Raw genomic sequence first — 17,343 nt, forward strand, 5'->3', positions numbered from 1 at the left:
TAGGTATCTCTCCACTATAAGCAGCGATAAGAAATTAAGAAATGAAATTTTCTAATATTGACAAATTCAAAACTTTGTGAAAATATCGATGTTTATTTTTGAGCAGTTTACATTTTATTAAAAATATAAATTTTGCAGCATTTTGAGATAGCAATTCCCAAAACAGCCGGTTCTACGTCACCGGAATTGACCTAGATTTTATCCGGCCATGGACTGTTATTTCGGAGACTTAACGCCGTTTAGATCGATAAGTCTTAGTATAACATCATTTGTATCAAGAGTCCATCATGATTTGTATCAAGAGATATCATGGCGACGAGAACACGGTTTCTTATTTCCTCTTTACTTCAAGTACGCATAACTCAATAAATTTATTTATTTTTAAATAAATTCTGTGTACTCTTCAAGTATAAATACATAAACAAATGATGAAAAAAATGGATGGAAAATAGCAATGCTTTTTTTATCATTAAAAAAAAACAAAATATTATAGCATATAGTAAACATATCATATAATTTATCAATTAACAATTAAAGAACACTCGAAATTCGCGCCATTAGACTAGAATAACCCAGTAAGCTAAAAAAAAAACCTGCCCTGCATGGATATTTTTTTTCTCTATATAAATATGTTATTTTTAAGCCAGAAATTCAAAATACTTTTTTTTGACACACCCTAATGTATATAAAATTATTTAAGACTGCTTGCTTTCAGCTTGAGTGAGTATAAATGTAAATATGTAATGATTTTTTATTAATTATCATTATTATTATTCTGGTTTTTTATAATTTATATGTTTGGCTGGCGTTTAATTAATTTCGTTAAAAACTGCTACTATTTTTAGTTTTTAATTGTCTACTAATTTAAAATAGCCTTTTGTAGCAAAATGTGTTAATCTATTCAAATTCTGATTTATTAATGCTTTTTAGCTTTTACTCAGTACTATTGCTACGAAAAATGGACACACACCTGCTGGTATAAATATATAAATATTTATATATTCGTCTACATATGTGTGAACATGTGTAATTGTGGCGCGTTTTGACTCAACTACAAACTGTTTGCTTTATAAACATATGAAATATTTACAATACATATAAAAATTTTAACATTTATGCTCGTACTTTAAGGCAAATGTGGCTGAAAATGCAACGAATCGGATAAAAAAGAAATCAATTTTTCCATATTATAATTAATTAACAAATGTTTTGACGTATGCGTTCAGGCTTGGCGTTAAAATTAAATATTTTATTGCTTTTTTTTATGCAATAGCTGCTTTATATAGCCTACTTGCATACACACATATGTATGTATTTATATTGTATGTATGGAATTTTTCTTTGCATATTACAAATATAATAATATCTCTTATCTCTTGAGCAGTTTTTTGTTACTATTTCACTGGATTTTTGTTGTTTTTGTTTGCTAATTAGCAGTATTTACTAAAAATTTAATTTTTTATATTATATTTACATAGATAACAGTTACAAGTACAACAACGGTGATGTTGCAGCTTAAAACACTTTAAGTACCTAACAATATTGTTATTTCAATCCAACAAATTCACACACACACACACACTCAAATGTGTGCGGCATTCTTAATGCAGTCTAGAAATATTCGCAATGAGTTAAGAAAAAATTCAATTATTATAAAAAATCTACAAACCGCCTACAAACATATTTTCTAACTATTTTTTGCTTTTGCTTTTTGTTTCTGCTCTTGTGCTTGCGCAATCACCTCTATATGTTAATTATAGCCATTACATAACCCCATATTATACCGTATACAATGTATAAAACAGGTATGCAGAAGCATTTCGTTCGCCATTGGCTTACAAAGTAAAACTATTTATAGCGTATATTACAGTTAGCAAATCGTTGTTCTACAGCGGCGTTGTGCGCTCATTTCTATAAACGACATTATCATTGTCGCCATAATCGCGTTGCACCGTCTGCGGCTGTGCCGTCGTCGTCTCCTTGTTGTTAGCGTAGAAATCCAATTTCTCGTCTTCGTATTGCGCTTCGTCTATGGCACGACGCGCTGCTGCCTTTTCTGCCGCCGTTTTCTTTTCATACTCGATAATGTGTTCGCGCAGTAGGAAACCTTCGCGTTCGATGCGCTTGCGCAATTTGCTCGGCTCGTCGGCAATAGCCCAAGCGATTATGCCTTGTATCATGCCGATGACGTTCTGAAAATGCAGAAGAGGCGGAGGAAATGTTAAACGGTTAAAATCTCGAAATTGAACTAATCTAAAGTAAAGCACATCAAATTATTTTCCATTTTGAGAGAGATGTTGGCTGTGGCTGCTGCTTGGAAACCGTCTTAATAAATAAATATGAATGTTTATATTTTGTACCTTCGACTCCAATCGTCCATTAGTATAGGATCGGATTATAGGATAGGATTATCGCTTAAACTCTAATCTTACATAGTTGAATGAATCAGGATGCCAGATTCCACACTGGCTCAATGTGTAGAAGATGATTTTAAGCAACTACTATACGCTCGAATCATACCTTAAAAAGGATCGGATTACGATGTGAATCTATAGATTCGTTCCCACGACAGTCTATTCTGCGTTATCCCTCAAATGTTTGAGGAATGTTTTCTTTAGATATATGGAAGATAAACTTCAAGTTAAGCATTATTTTTTCAAGCAGTACGATAGTAAAGGCGATCTTTCCGACATTATCGCTTCCTCGCTGCACGGAACCTAACACTTTCCCCTACTAAATCCCCCGCGACCATATTCACTAACTGAACGAGGGTGTAAAGACTTCACATTAGGCGTCCTAGCCGATGGCGTTAGAATTCCGACTGTCAGTAACCCTAAGATTTTAGGCATTCGATAGCCAGTGCTTCTTCACTTCTCATACGTTACGTTAACTACGCCACACCACTATGGTCGCCTGGAGGCAGTGAAAAGCAGACGAGAAACTACAGACATTTGAGAACACTCCGCTCTCCGGTCGTAGTAAGTATGCCTCTGATGTTTCCCGTTTAATATCTGCACAGTGAGGCCCGCAAGCAAGTGACTGCAGGGCTAATCTTCTGTCGTTACAACAACAACATCATCAAGAGGTCCTTCCTTAACTACGTCGACGACATAAAGCAATACGCCGACCGGACTTCGGACGCAATAAACTTCAGACATGCATTGATCGTCATTCAAAGTGGAGCCATTAACACCTTCACCGACTCCCCCTCAGTCTATGGCGTATTTGGAGTCAAACCACCACCCATTGAAGACGAAGAGCCCAAGCTGCCGCGAGAATCGAAAGTGACCCGGAGCTTCGTTCTGGGTATCGTAGCAGGTAAAACTCCTATTTATCCATAATTGAACCCGATATATCAAACAAATGTCCAGCGAGCAAATGAGTCCACGGATGACACTAAACGCCTCTTTGCATGCCCTGCTAAGCCTGCATATCGGACACCCCTCTCTATGGTCCGAATTTATATACTCACTTCAAATATTTATAAAACCGAAGGATGAATTATACAGAGTGAATAATTTTTGCTTTCTAACCTGAAAAATTACGATAAACGCCAGACGTCCCGTTAGAATTTTCCAATAATATGTGGGGCGCTTATATGGTTGTTCATCCCAAGGAGAATTGCGGAACTCAGTATAACGACAGGAGGTTACATTCTCATAAATGCTCCCCCGCAGCACTGGTTGTACCTAAAAGTAACAAAGAAGTCATTAGCCCGATTAATAGAGTAAAAAAATTTTTTTAAAAATCATGCGACCCACCTGGAAGTCCTCTGTGTTGAAGTAGGCCAGCGTAAAATTCAGATAACCTTCTAAGGATGCGTCATTTGTGGCAGTTGTGTAGACCAGTTTCGGTATGAGATTTGTGGAAAATGCAATGATCATAGCCTGCAAGTATATTTTGAAAAAAATTAATGAAAACTTTTATTTTATTTATTATGATTATTATGCAAAGGCTTACGCTAGAAGCAACGGCAATGCGCGCCACGATCGCCATCATGTTGTACCATACGCCAATATTGCTAGCGCGCTGCGCCACCGGACGTCTTATGAGCTTAAGCATTTTTATGGCATCTAAACGCACTTCTATGACGTTATTAATTAAGGCCAACAGCGGCGCTAACGGGAAGGCCAAGCCGAAAAGTGTGATGAAGCCAAACTGCAAAACTGCCAAGAAGAGGAAAGAGAATAAGCGCGTATATTTTTTGTTTAATACTCCAGGTATTGACTCACCCATTTCCAAATACTCCGAGAATAGTGAGTTCGTATTCGATGGCTCTAGGTGATAATCTTCTGTCCACTGATTACACGATATCAGTTTCTCTTCACTCTCGACTTTGCGCATGCCCATGCGCGCAGAGAGCTTGCGTATGCAACGCATGATATATGGAAAGAGCATCTCAACGATGGCGTTGACCGCCTGCTTGCCGACCATAATGATGACCAGCTGCATGCAAAGCTCCATCAAACAGCCGCCGGGATTGCATTCTTCCTGTCGGAAGCCCAAGATGCGATTATATTTGGCAGGATACCCAACGAATTTGCCCTTCATGAAGGCGATATAAAACAGCGAGGAATAGTAGTTGACAAATTGAAAGATATAATTTTTGACTGTCAGACTTTCATCATATTGCGTTTGGGTGCGACAATATTCCATATTTGTGAGATAAACGGCCAGCGAAGTGTAGACATAATCGAGCATGGAGATAACGATTAGATCGATGATACCGGCGGTCATAGGAAGCACCATTATTTTGTAGGTCATTGAATTATCACTGCCCAAAATGCTGTGCGATGCTTTCTGTGCCATGCGATAGACTATCATGGAGAAGATGGCGATCAGTGAGACGCAGATCTGCGAGAAGCAGCGAAAAGTATTGTAATTTAGCAAAAAAAAATAGAAAATAAAAAAAAATAGAGCGTTCTTGTAATTATACTTACAAATAAGACCATAATGCTGTAGCTGGTGAAGCTGGGCAGGAATTTTATGCGCCAAAACGGCACATCGGGTTCCAGTATATTATTGCTTTTCTTCCAACGCTCTGTGATATCTTTGTGCTTTTGTAGTTTGGATAAATATTGCGGACGCGGATGTTCAACGTGCTTTGAGAAGGTGGTCAAACCCCAACGGTGCACTAAAGTGGCAGAATAGCGCTTCCAGAGCTCCAAATAGACTACAGCTGTAAAGCAAAAGTGTATTTTTAGTATTTTGCAATTGTTTTTGTATTAATTTTTACACACCCCATAGTGCCATTATGGAGGCAAACACCACCGTTATGTTATTATCTATCAGATAATTCATTTTCGATGAGTTACAAGTCGTCTCCAAGAGCCAGTAGTCACAATTGCGATCACATTGCGGGCACATGAGTGTCGTTTGGTTATCGTTGCAAATTTGGCGACTAAAATGAAAATATATTGATGAGTGGAAGTTATGAAAAACAATGTGAGGTTAGGTTAAATATTCTTTTGATTTAATTTGCAAGTTCTTCACTTATTTTTTAGTAGCATAACTTTATAAAGGCTCATGGCATACCTTATGGGATCACTACTCCACGTTACAAAGCCATAAATGAAACATAATATGCCCAATACACTGACAGGTATTAGCATGTGTGTGTAGAAACCCAACCAGGCAAAATATAAGGCAACTTTCGCACCAAAATACTCTTTTATGCTGTCCAATGGCTGCAGGCTGCAGGAGAAAATACCATTTCAAATGAGTAAATAAGAAGTAAAGGCGAAAAAGAAGAAGAAAACTAACTGTATCCACTTGCTGAGTGTGGCCCATTCTTGCAGCAGAAAGTCACGGTCCGTATCCTTAGAGAGAAAAGAAAGAAAAAATATTAAACTATTAAAAATCAATTTATAAACATGTTTACACTAGCTTCGGAGGGTTTTACCAACAAAAAATTAAGAACAAAAAATAAAAATAAAATAATAAAAAAAAAGTTGGAAAGTGTGAATTGCAGTATGGAACCCGTTATATACTCTCCAAAAAAAAAAAAAATTCTAAATTTTGTATAAGTAAATACATTTTTTTCTAAAAAATTATTTTTAACCTCACTTTTTGCTCCACAAAACTTACATCATGCAGTGGGTATGCGCTATGATAGACGCGGTCCTCCAATAACTTCTCAATACCTAAATTATCCGGTGTCTCCTCGCCTTCGACGAAATGCTGACGCTCTAATATGAAGCCGATGATCGAGTTGCGCACGCCAGCATCGAAGAAATTCGGTTGCTCCCAGTCGAATCTGTAACGAAGTGAAAGGTGAGTAAAAATAAATAAAGTTTAGGCAACAATGAAACACTTACAAATGCTCATAATTGCGGGAGAACTCAAAGTGTATGCGATATGGACGCTCCGCACTGACTCTTAGCCAACTGAAGATGCGACTGCAGGTAGTGGTAAGAACGTATTTGATACGAAAATCATCTTCCGCTATAAGCTCCTGTCCAGGTATCTGTAACGGGTTCGAAAAAGTAATTTTAAGTTTATTAAACAAATATTTTCATGCGCGTTAGACACTAACCTTCTTCATTGGCAATTTGATCTTCAGTATTTCGGCATAACGGCAGAGCACCTCGAGTGGCGCATGAATTTTGATAAAATGTATGCGCTGCGTATTGTCATGCTCCAAATGCAGACCCTCTTTGATTAGATTCGTTTCGAATATTTCGCGTTTTCGTCTATTTTCCGGTATATAATCATCATCGCCGATATAGGCCAAGACGAAATCCACACTGCGTTTGCCATCTTGGAAGCGTCGACGTGTCTTTGGTGGCATGTGCGAGGAGTGAATAAGATTTTTGTAATTAATGTTGGTCGACATTATTACCAAGAACTAAGAGGCTACTTAAAGCTACTACAGTTACTGAATGTACAGGTAGCACAAAGCAAGCAATTCTAGAAATTCTAAACATTTACAAAAATTTCTCATTTCTATTAATACAATTTCGAGGCTACATTTGTATATAGGATTTGTGCAGAGCTTAATTGACACAGCAGAGAATTTAAAATTTAAGCGCCTATAATTAGAAACTGGAAATTATTATTAAAAAAAAATTTTTTATACATTTCTAATTGTTTTTTTTTTTGCATTTTTTTCTCAATTTGTTTATTTTTTGTATTGCGATTGCGTATTAATGCTTTTATAACAAAAAAATATTTTGAAAATTTAAGTAAGTTAAAAAGAAATATTTTAGCTCATTTGGAAGAAATGTTTTTTTTTTTTTGTTTTTTGTTTTGAAATAATAAACGTGTGCCAAGTTTGGTAAAAACATTACAAATGCAACAAAATTAAAGCGTGAATGCGATTATCGTATGATTTTATTGTTTTCTAATGGCTCTTGGGTAAAGTTTCTTAAATGCTTTCTGAAACTGGAAGGAAGACGCATTTTTTTTTAACAAAACCCGACAAAAGCAAAAAAACTATAATATGTAAAATTCTATGCATACATATTAGAGTGGCCCTTCACAAAGTCAAATTAATGATTTTTTAGCTGTATACCTTCCGATGGAAGTACTACGGTCTGAGTATCAAACATTTCGAAGATAGTCGAAAGAACGTTTTATTATGAATTTGTTGAGTTATTACAACAATAACAAATATGGAGATATAAGTCATAATATACTAAAAAAAATATAAATGAAAAACAAAAAAAAAAATTATTTTTATTACTTTTAATCGTATTTGAAATCGATACTTCTTTATATAAAAACAAAATATGATTATTAACATAAAGGTAATTTAAGACATATTTATGGTAATAATCATATTTTCCGAAATAGAAATAACATCTAGCGACCAAAGCGCAAAAAAAATTAAAGTAATACATTTAATGATCACCCTAATATGGATACGAGCATCTCGAAATTTATATAATTCAAGTCCTCACATTGATTTTTAAAGATATAATTTAATGTATGTATGTATGTCTTGTTTGAAATTACGTAAAGCCGATTTTTGGGGTTTGAAAAAGTCTTAATAATAAACTTAAAAAAGCTCAAATTGTGTTAAGGGTTTACATGGGTTTACGGGTTTTTTGTTGTCTTCTTAATTTCTACAAAACTTCTAGAATATTGTCCTAAACTTTCAAGTGGATCCGAGTGATAGTTTCAGAGCTACAGCCTTGTGAACTTGTCGAGTTTTTCTCGAAACTCAATTCAGCAGGCAAGATTTCTTGAAAACTACTTAACTGATTTTCATGAAATTTTACACAGGTTCTTGAGATAAAATCTTTAAAGACTTGACGAAGGATTTTTTTCTATTACAACTATTTGAAGAAAAATTCGTAAAAATTTCAATGAAATTTTACTTTTTTTTTAAATGTCTGCCAAAAATTCAATTTTCAGTTTTTCCCTTCGTCCAAGTTCTAAGATAAGGGTAAAACACGTATTTTTTCATTTTAGATGACCTTGTAAGAATTTATCTGGCCAACGCGGGCGCATCGTTTTTTTAGAGGTCACCGGAAATGTCGTCGCAAAGACCGAATTGAAAATATTTTTTTCCAAAAATTTCAGAATTTCTTTGTTGATAATGTGTGATTGTAATAATAAAAAGTTCTAATAAAATATTTAATTTCTTATATGAGAAAAAAATTGTAGAACAAGGCTGTTTTTTATCCGAGGAAACCTATGTAACTCCTTAATAATGGTCTTTGGGAAGAAATCTTACCGAAGATAAATTTTCCTTGTGTTAGAATGGAGTTGTATCTGGTAACTTTAGAGTATATACTCACTATTAGTTATCTTTTCTTACATAAAAATAAATTTAAAAAAATGATAAAAAATGTTAAGCTAAATGTTGCCTACATTTAGGCGCATTTTACAAAGATATATAATAAATAACATTTCTTGTTACTAAATTGATATCAATTAAAAAAAAATTAAAAAACTACTTTTTGAGGTGGTTGACATGATATTTCAAGTTCTACTTAATCGGTTCTTTCGAAAATTCTCGGATTTTGGAAAATCTTAATTTTAAGTATTTTAAAAAAATTTTCGGGTTTGGAAAATATTTTTTTTTTAACTCGAAAAGGTCTAAAAAAGGGGAGCAAGCAAACCGAAGCTGGTCTCGGATTTTGGAAAATTTTAGTTTTAAGAAATTTTGAAAAATTTTCGGATTTTCATTTAAGTATTTTCTAAACGTTCTCGGAAAATCTTAAATTTGAATATTTTTAAAAACATCGAAAAGGTAAAAAAGGAGCTGGTATAGGTTTTTGGAAAACTCTAATTTTAAATATTTCTAAAAAATGCGGAAAGGTCCAATAAAGTCAAATAAAGGGAGCTCAGATTTTGGAAAATTTTAATTTTAGGTAATTTTAAAAAATTATCGGATTTTGGAAAATTTTAATTTTAATTATTTTCAAACAGTTGGAAAAAACACAAAAAAAGGTCAATCCGATAGCGAGATTTTTACTAACGAAATATTTCTTTAATTTGTATGTTTAGATTACTGCAAGGGTTGGAATCACCTCAACTAAGAAGTGCCGTTTTTTTGCAGTCTCCACTCTTCCGTCTTGCAAATAGATACAAAAATATTTTTATTTGTTATGTTAGTTTAAAAAATGTCTAAAATTTAGCAGTCTGGACCAGAATACCTTCTCAAATGTAATTTTTTGTATATAAAAATCATTTACAATAACAGTTCTTCCTGTAGTCACCCTAAAAACGAATTTAGTGCTGTATCAATTAAGCTCTTGCGCTGAAAGCATTTAAATTACTATTAATTATTAATGAGAAATATTTCAATCAATTACAACTACAATAAGGCTRCTCGTTCTTTGTGTATATATGTATGTATGTAAATTAGATACATGTATGTACATACTATGTTACACTCGTTTAAATTGGTTGAAGAATAGCAATGAACTTCGGCTAACTATGAACGTTTTCTAAGAACTTAACTTGATCGTCTAAATTTTTACAGTTAAAGTGAAAAAAAAAGCTTAAAATTGCCTAAAATACTTTTCAACATATTCATATAACTGTATTTAATCATGCGTTGCAGCATTATTCTTAATAAAAATTGCTTATTTTCAATTTAAGCACAACGTGCAAACCTTTTAAGCACATTTATTCAACTCAACACTAAACACAATTCTAAACTCAATACTAAAATCAATTATGTAAGTATAAAATATACTGTTTATATGTACATATGTACATGTATGTTGGTATGTGTATATTATGTGCTAATAAGAAACTTATATTAAATATAAAAGAAAGGAAAAAATTGCCATTACCCGTTCCCGCAAGCGTTCAAGCATTTCGTAACAAAATTCAAAACACGAGTGTGGAAAAAAATTATTCAATAAATTATTCAAGTTCATATCTGTTCATTAAATCAGTATAATGTTATAGTTTCATTGATGGAAAAAGAGAAAATTAATAAAAAAAAAAAAAGAAGTAAAGCAGGAAAGGAAAGCATTTTTTACAATAAATAAATTTTAGAAAATAAGTTCATGGGTATGTACATATGTATGGTTGCTTAAGGGTGTGGATGTTGAATATTATAATGAATACGGTAAAATACTGCGTAAAAAATATATTATTTTTAAAAAAATTAACAAATATTTTCATATAAAATTAGAAAATAAGTTGCACATATTCTTTTAAAAATTTTATTATATTCTTATATGCAAGGGAAATGAGAGATCTTGAGTGATATTACGCTTATGAGTTATGGAAATCTTTATCGAGTATTTTGCTGTACGGATATTCAATGTCTCAAAATATTGGAGTTTGGAATGGAATAAGGACAGTGAGCATGAGAACAAAAACATAATAACGGGTGGTCCAAGTAGATGCAAATTTTATACAGCCCTTTTTTGACAGATCAGGCATGATTCGTGTCAAGCCGTCATGTTATTTTTGTTCAGTATTGCTTGGCAGTCCAACGTGAAAAGACTTACACCTAAACAACGTTTACAGATCGTTCAACTTTGTTACGAAAATTCGCGTTTTCTAAAGAATGAGTTCAGCGCGATTCGCTCAACTTATGATCAACATAATCGGCCTCTAGAGCGCACCATCAACCTCTTGAGACTCAGCATACATTATTGAATTATGTATATTTCACCGAATAGAACACGTTCAGCTCGAAGTGAAGAAAAAATTTGGCAGCCTTAGCTGAGAGTGTACACGAAGACCGTGGAGAGTCGTTTCAGCGCCGTTCGCAGCAACTTGGACTGACGTATGGAACGAATTGGCGAACATTTGAAAAAGATAAGTTTCAAAATATGAATTGTCAAGGAATGGATTGTGGAAATATTATCATATTCGGGAACTAACAGAATTTATTTTCAATATGGCAAAGTTTCTTCGGCAATGATTCCAAAATTATGTGGGGAAAATCTAAAATATTAGAAAAATAATAATAACAACACTAAATCTGGAATTATTAGATAAAATACAAATGTACAAAAAATTTAAATTAAAGGTATTTTAATCTGAACTCAATTAGCAGCACTTATTTTCATAATATTAAAATATAAAAAATTTCGTATATCTAAACAAAAAAAAAAAAACAAAATAAAAAAAAAATACTACCAAAGAAATGCAAAATAAACTTGAAACCTGTTTATACAACACATACTCATAAGTAATAGGAAGAAAGCTAATTAATAAATATATAAGTATGTGTAAAGTGCAGAAGTGTTTGTGAAACAAAATTGCAGTGTGTTTAAAAAAGATTAATTTCTTGCATATAAAAAATACCAATTCGCCAGTACAAATTGTGCAATTAAATTTTGCAACAAAATATAATTATTTTCAAAATTTTGCCACATTCCAGTGTATTGGTGTGTGTATTTGTGTTTTTCATATGTGTGAGAGCAGAAAATTGTGCATAATTGTTAAAAAGTAATAATAATAAAAACAAAAATATAGAAATCAATGCAAATAATTCGAAAAAAAGTCAAATTTCAAAAACAGGAAAATATAACAGGATATGGTGAAAACGCAAAAATATACAATATAGTATATACATGTATGTATGTATGTACAATTGCTGTATATACATGTATTTGTATTTGTAAGCGTTCAAAACCAAAACGAAAGCAAAAAATTCAACTCTGATGTTTACCCTAAATTTCCACTGGGAGTACGTAATTGGCAATTTCTTATCTTTACTAGTATTTGTACTATTTTGTAAGAGACGCTTAGAGACCTCATCGGCATTCAGCTGCGGCGTGCTGTTGCTTTTACCGCCGGCGCTGTTGCTATGGCCGATGCTGTTGCCGTACGTATGCGTGCGTCCGTTGTGCATCGCCGCGACTTGGGCGGCAATAGCCGCATCCGCTTGGTCGCCAGCGCTTAGGCCAGCTCCATTGTTGGCATTCGCATTGCTCGCGCTATTGTTGTAGTGCTCCAAAGCGGATGAGTGACGATAGTTCAGATTGTATGGCAAACGGCTGTTCGGATTGTTCATTGCCGCCGCCGACGCTGCCGCTGCCGCCACTGAGGCATTGCTGCGACTGCTGCCGTTTTCTGAGCGCAAACTACGCCGCTTTGATGGTGTATCTTCGCCGGCTAGGTCCACCGCCGAGTGGTAGATGGTGTTGCGTGATTGGGAGAGTGATTTGCGGTGTGCGGCAGCGACGGCGGCTGCAGCCGCAGAGTCGGCCAGCGAGATTGTGTCGAAGTAGAGGCTCTCCAGGTCGTCCATCTCCGATTCGGGATATTCAACGAAATCGTTTGTGCGCACTATGATGTGTGGATTTGTGGTGGTTGGAGGAAGAGAAAAAGAATATATATTTAGTAAGTGTTTAACTTGCGTGTCGGAACTACAATATTCAGTTTAGTTTGTTATTGAAAGATTGTTATGTATGTAAATATGGTATATAACAACAAAACAAGCAGCGTATAGAAATTGAAATGTCATGCAAGTATTTATTTACATTAACACCAACACCAAATGTCATGCTTCAATGAATCGATGCGCTTAAATGAGTTGTTAAGCAGGGATCTGGTGAATTAAATATTGTAATTACGGATTTCCGAACTAAAGATATTCACTGGGGATTGTTACATGCTAATAGTTTAATATTTCAGAATATGATGTTGAACTTCATAGCATTCATAGTATGGATTTCTTTTGAAATTATATTTTATTAAGGATTGATGGTTGTAGTGTTATTTTGGACAGTTGTTCATGCCAAATTGAACACATTTTGTCAAATAAAAAAGTTTCCTATGCAAATACTTGATTACGATTGGTTTGTATGTCAGCTACACCTTAGAGTGTTCCGATCTACGCGAATCTAGCTCGAACCAGCTTAGGTTTTTTATGAAACCTCTCTAAGTCCGCAGGATCCTGAAGCATTTTCTTCGCTTCAGCTAAGTTTTTAGATAAACAATTATCCATCGCTGTCCAAAAATCACACACAATGAGAAAAACAGATCTTTAAAATGAGAAACCTCGCTCTTGGATGCAATAAACCATAAGTTCCCCCAATTTATTGATTTTTTTTTGCCGATATACGCTGATTATACCTCGATTCCCATGCAATTTATCGAACGCTAGGGAGGTCAGAGCCGCAATTCAATTTCTATGAAAACAAAAATTTCCACAATGCTACAAGATAACATCTCAATGAAGGTTATATATGTTTCGACATCATAACCAGCTGAGAGCTGCAGGTTTGCTCACAACTCAGTGCGAATATATCGCTATCAGCTTTCTGCATATGTGTTTCACTTTCCAACGTGGACAGAGATGCGACTGAATTTGGAATTCTTACTTTATGTATATACTATAAAATATAGGCATAGTATGAAGTCAAGGCGATTATCAAAAACATGGTAATTAATTACATTAAATTAGTACCAGCAGACGGTGTCCATATTGTCCTACTTTAAAATCTGAATTTGCATATTGTAAGATAAGAAAGAAAGCCAGACAAGACCCAATTCTCTACACTCAAAGAAATTTGATATATTTTCTATATACATATATTTTAAACTAAAGGTTACTGCTTCAACTTGTGCCTTGCATCACGAGAGCCGGTTTTAATATAATATGAGTAAGCAGCCACAATTAATACAAGTGACGTAGCCATTGTGTGGAACAATAAAGCTAGTTTTAACAAGAATGCAAATGGGTATTAAATTCATACAGTTGTAAGCATAAAAATAGAAGTAGATAAGTTTTAGAAAGAAGAAAAAATCAGCTTGCGAGAGGAGTTTCAAATATCAAAGAAGTGTGTGTGTATGAGTAACTTATGTAAATAGTTCAATATCTTGGTAAAATAAATGTTCTCTGGGAACGATTTATAGCAAAGTTACTTATCTACTGAGATTTAATAGAAAGAAATACAAACGATTTCAGAAAATAATTTGATTTCGACGGTTCGATATGTTGGGCAGCTATATGCTACAGTGATCCGATCTGAACACTTCCTTCGGATATTAACGTTGCTTTGAACATTAATCGATGACGAATTTCGTGAAGATATTTTGTCAAATATAACATTTTCCCACACAAAGACTTGATTGCAATCGTTCAAATATCGGCGGTTCCGACAAATGACCAACTTCTTGGCGAGAAAAAATCGTGTTCAAAATTTCAGGTCGATATCTTATAAACTGAGGGATTAGTTCACATATATGTACACGGACAGACAGACAGACGAACATCCGGACCCGGATTTTCATCCGGCCACTGACTGTCAACTCGGCACATTCTTTGAAATTACATCAAAAATGCTTTCTGCCGTTACAACAACTATAATAGACTCAGCTCGTCACGCATCATCATTTAACGGGTGATCCAATTAAAGGTAATTTTTTCAATAGCCTTTTTACGGCAGATCACGCTTGAGTTATGTCAAGCTGTCATGTTACGTACGTCGATGGAACGATTTGGCACATTTTACGTCGAGATCTTAAATAAAAAAGATACAAAATCTTGCTGGTGCAAGAACTGAAGCCGCTCTTGAAAAGTTCCAAGTGGATCCTACGTTTTTGAACCAAATTTTGGGATCGAACGATGATTCACGTTTTGGGCCGGTTGATTGGCCACCAAGATCGTGTGATATTACACCCTTAGAATTTTCCCTGTCGGAATATGCTAAGTCTTAAGTCTATGCAGACAATCCCGCTTCGATTCAAGCCTTGGAGCAAAACATCACGCGTATCACTCTCCAGTTACCAGTCGAAATGATCGAATTAGACGTAGCCGCGGCCAACATTTAAAAGTGATAATCCTCAAAAAATAAGTTCCAAAGAATGTTTTTTACAATCATAATAAACATTTCCTATTAAATTTGAAGTTTCTGTAATTTTTCTTAAAAAAAGTAGGGAGCCTCGAAATGAATCACCCTTTATATACATTTATACTTTATACAGTTCCGAAGTATATTTTTGAGTGTCACAATTATCGTGGCAAATTTAACATACCCTGTTCAGGTTACTGAGGGTTAATAAAGAAATGTCAAATTTTCGCTCTTTTGTTGATCAGCTGATAGCTTTGTACGTTAATAATATGATATTTTCAGAGAATCATATTGTGGCAGGGAGTGGTAGAGACGTCAGAATAAGTGCGTATCACGAAAAAATCTATTTTTTTTTTTAATATTAATTTTTTTTCCAAAATTATACTATGTATTGTGTTAGATTAAACTACTATTTGCATTGACAACACCTTTTATGCGTATTTTATGATATTCGATTTAAAAAAAAAATTTTTAATTTGTCTTTATTAAACCAAATATTTACCTTCCGTACCATTTTATTTCATAAGCTAGTCGCTGAACTCACTGAGGCATTTAAAGACTCCCAATTTGTGTCTAATGTGGGGGAAGTGAAATAACAGAAATTTTCAACTAAATGAACGGTATTTTCTAACAAATTTCTAATACAGCCCAGCCGCTACAATTTTTATGAACGCTACTGTATTTAGAGTTAACAATTAACAATTAATACCCTATTTGTGTGTGGGTATATTAAGCACAATTTTTCAGATTAAACTCTTTTGCATACGTATGTGCATATATACATACATACATATATGTATAGTATACCTAACTATGTATGTATCTAATCACCGCTTAATCAGGAAAAATACAATAAATTTTCACTTTCTGTCGTTCAATCCAATTAAACAACTCAATACAACAAAATGAGGAATTAAATAAATAAGTGAAAAGAACAATAAATTGACGCTAGGTCAGCGGCCACTGATTGCAGTTGGTGCCATGTATTATTATTTACTTGAGTGTGTTTGAATAAATATATATAACTATGTGATATGAGAGTAAATGCGAAAACCGCAGAGAAGTTTGTTAATTCAATTTAAAAATTTATTTATTTTTTTATTATTTTTTTAATTTTAATTTGTGCTGAGAATAAAAGTATATACATACATGTAAGTATATACATAAATACATATTTATATCATGAATTAAAAGTCCGTTTTATTTACTTCTCCAGCAAACTAGGTACATGACATTGGTCTTGACGTATTTGGAATCACATCATTTTTTTCGTTTTTTTTTTTTTGCTGTTGAATAAAATATTACTTGCCGTCTATTGTTATTGTTATTGAACAGCTGCGCGCCTAAGCAACAACCACTTTGTGTTATATTTTTCATTCCTAATGCTTTTTTCAACAGCTCTGCAGTCATAAAGTCTAAAAATAAAGCTGCCGGCTATTTTAATAAACTTGGAGGCAAAACATAGAGACAATATAGAGCGCGCGCCCATTGTTCAATAGGCAATCTGAAATTGGGGGAGAAATGCAGGAAGTGTAAGTAACGAGTATAAACAAATACCTGTAACAAAAATTAAAAGTAATCTGATGCTATATAAATATTTTGCTGATGCAATTTGGGAGAAAAAATTTGAAAATTGGCGAGAGTTTAATTTCGGATTTGAAAAGTTTTAATTTTTTTTTTTGTCATTTTCAATATATTTAGAATCTGTTTAATTAAAATACAAAAAATGAAAGAAAGAAACACCTTTTTTGGAGAAATAAAAAATCAAAACTAATACAATTTTTTCCGAAAAATAGAAAAAAAAATTTCGAAAACAATAATTTCGAAAATTGTAGGCAAGTTATTAAAATTTAAAGTTTATTTAAAAAAAAAAAAACACATTACTCTTGGAACGACTTGTTCTCGGAAAGTATATTTTCCAATGCCAAAACCAATTCGAAACTCTTTATATGGTACATATAAATATTTCGAATATTCATAACGTTAATCACCTTTTTTGGAAGGATAAAGAAAATAGAGTAATAAAGTTTAGAAAAGACCATAAAAAATATTTGCAAGTCATATTTTCGAAATTTCTAAAGTCGAAGCAAATTCAAAACAAACAAAAATTAAATAAAAAATA

General features: G+C 33.6%; 1 protein-coding gene across 7 annotated transcripts in view; it reads right to left on the reverse strand.

Annotated features, from left to right (window-relative positions):
• Window positions 1-888: 888 nt before the first annotated feature.
• LOC108971056 (anoctamin-1) overlaps window positions 889-17,343 on the reverse strand; it is a 21,850-nt gene continuing 5,395 nt past the window's right edge. For 3 of the 7 annotated variants that reach the window (XM_018936860.1, XM_018936861.1, XM_018936855.1), the window contains 13 exons: window positions 12,092-12,711; window positions 6,536-6,778; window positions 6,318-6,466; window positions 6,088-6,256; window positions 5,764-5,819; window positions 5,536-5,694; window positions 5,241-5,401; window positions 4,941-5,179; window positions 4,233-4,854; window positions 3,961-4,166; window positions 3,762-3,887; window positions 3,534-3,689; window positions 889-2,192 (listed from right to left, as the gene is read on the reverse strand). In XM_018936860.1, coding sequence (XP_018792405.1) covers window positions 1,887-2,192; window positions 3,534-3,689; window positions 3,762-3,887; window positions 3,961-4,166; window positions 4,233-4,854; window positions 4,941-5,179; window positions 5,241-5,401; window positions 5,536-5,694; window positions 5,764-5,819; window positions 6,088-6,256; window positions 6,318-6,466; window positions 6,536-6,778; window positions 12,092-12,711 — 3,212 coding nt within the window. In that variant the 3' untranslated portion in view covers window positions 889-1,886. The remainder of the gene's footprint in view (window positions 2,193-3,533; window positions 3,690-3,761; window positions 3,888-3,960; window positions 4,167-4,232; window positions 4,855-4,940; window positions 5,180-5,240; window positions 5,402-5,535; window positions 5,695-5,763; window positions 5,820-6,087; window positions 6,257-6,317; window positions 6,467-6,535; window positions 6,779-12,091; window positions 12,712-17,343) is intronic. The other 4 variants (XM_018936859.1, XM_018936857.1, XM_018936856.1 and 1 more) reach the window with 2 other exon arrangements.

This window comes from Bactrocera latifrons, unplaced genomic scaffold (genome assembly GCF_001853355.1).
Source record: "Bactrocera latifrons isolate USDA-ARS-PBARC rearing strain unplaced genomic scaffold, ASM185335v1 scaffold_32, whole genome shotgun sequence".
NCBI lineage: Eukaryota > Metazoa > Arthropoda > Insecta > Diptera > Tephritidae > Bactrocera > Bactrocera latifrons.